The 219-nt window shown below is 46.6% G+C and overlaps 1 protein-coding gene across 1 annotated transcript in view; it reads right to left on the bottom strand.

The window, feature by feature from the left end:
- Positions 1-219, bottom strand: part of LOC119592887 (regucalcin-like) — a 62,425-nt gene that overhangs the window by 56,241 nt on the left and 5,965 nt on the right. The window contains exon 4 of the mRNA XM_037941780.1: positions 93-196. Within this exon, the coding sequence (XP_037797708.1) occupies positions 93-196 (104 nt within the window). The remainder of the gene's footprint in view (positions 1-92; positions 197-219) is intronic.

Here is a 219-nt window from a genome sequence, read left to right as displayed (position 1 = left end):
GGAGTATTTTCATGTTTCTCCCTTCGTTCTTATCTTATATACAATGCGTTCTCCATAAATCCTACGTTGCATATGGATTAGTTATCCCTCACCTTATCCACGCACTTATTGAACGTAAGGTCGTGGTCAAGCCGATAGAGGGCGCCGGCGAACATCTGCGTCAGTTCTCCCGTTTCGTCGTGTGGGCCCATTGTTCCTGAAGGAGTGTGGATGGTATTA

The sequence above is a fragment of the Penaeus monodon genome, chromosome 31 (assembly GCF_015228065.2).
Source record: "Penaeus monodon isolate SGIC_2016 chromosome 31, NSTDA_Pmon_1, whole genome shotgun sequence".
Taxonomy (NCBI): domain Eukaryota; kingdom Metazoa; phylum Arthropoda; class Malacostraca; order Decapoda; family Penaeidae; genus Penaeus; species Penaeus monodon.
This window is presented reverse-complemented; position numbering and strand designations above follow the sequence as displayed.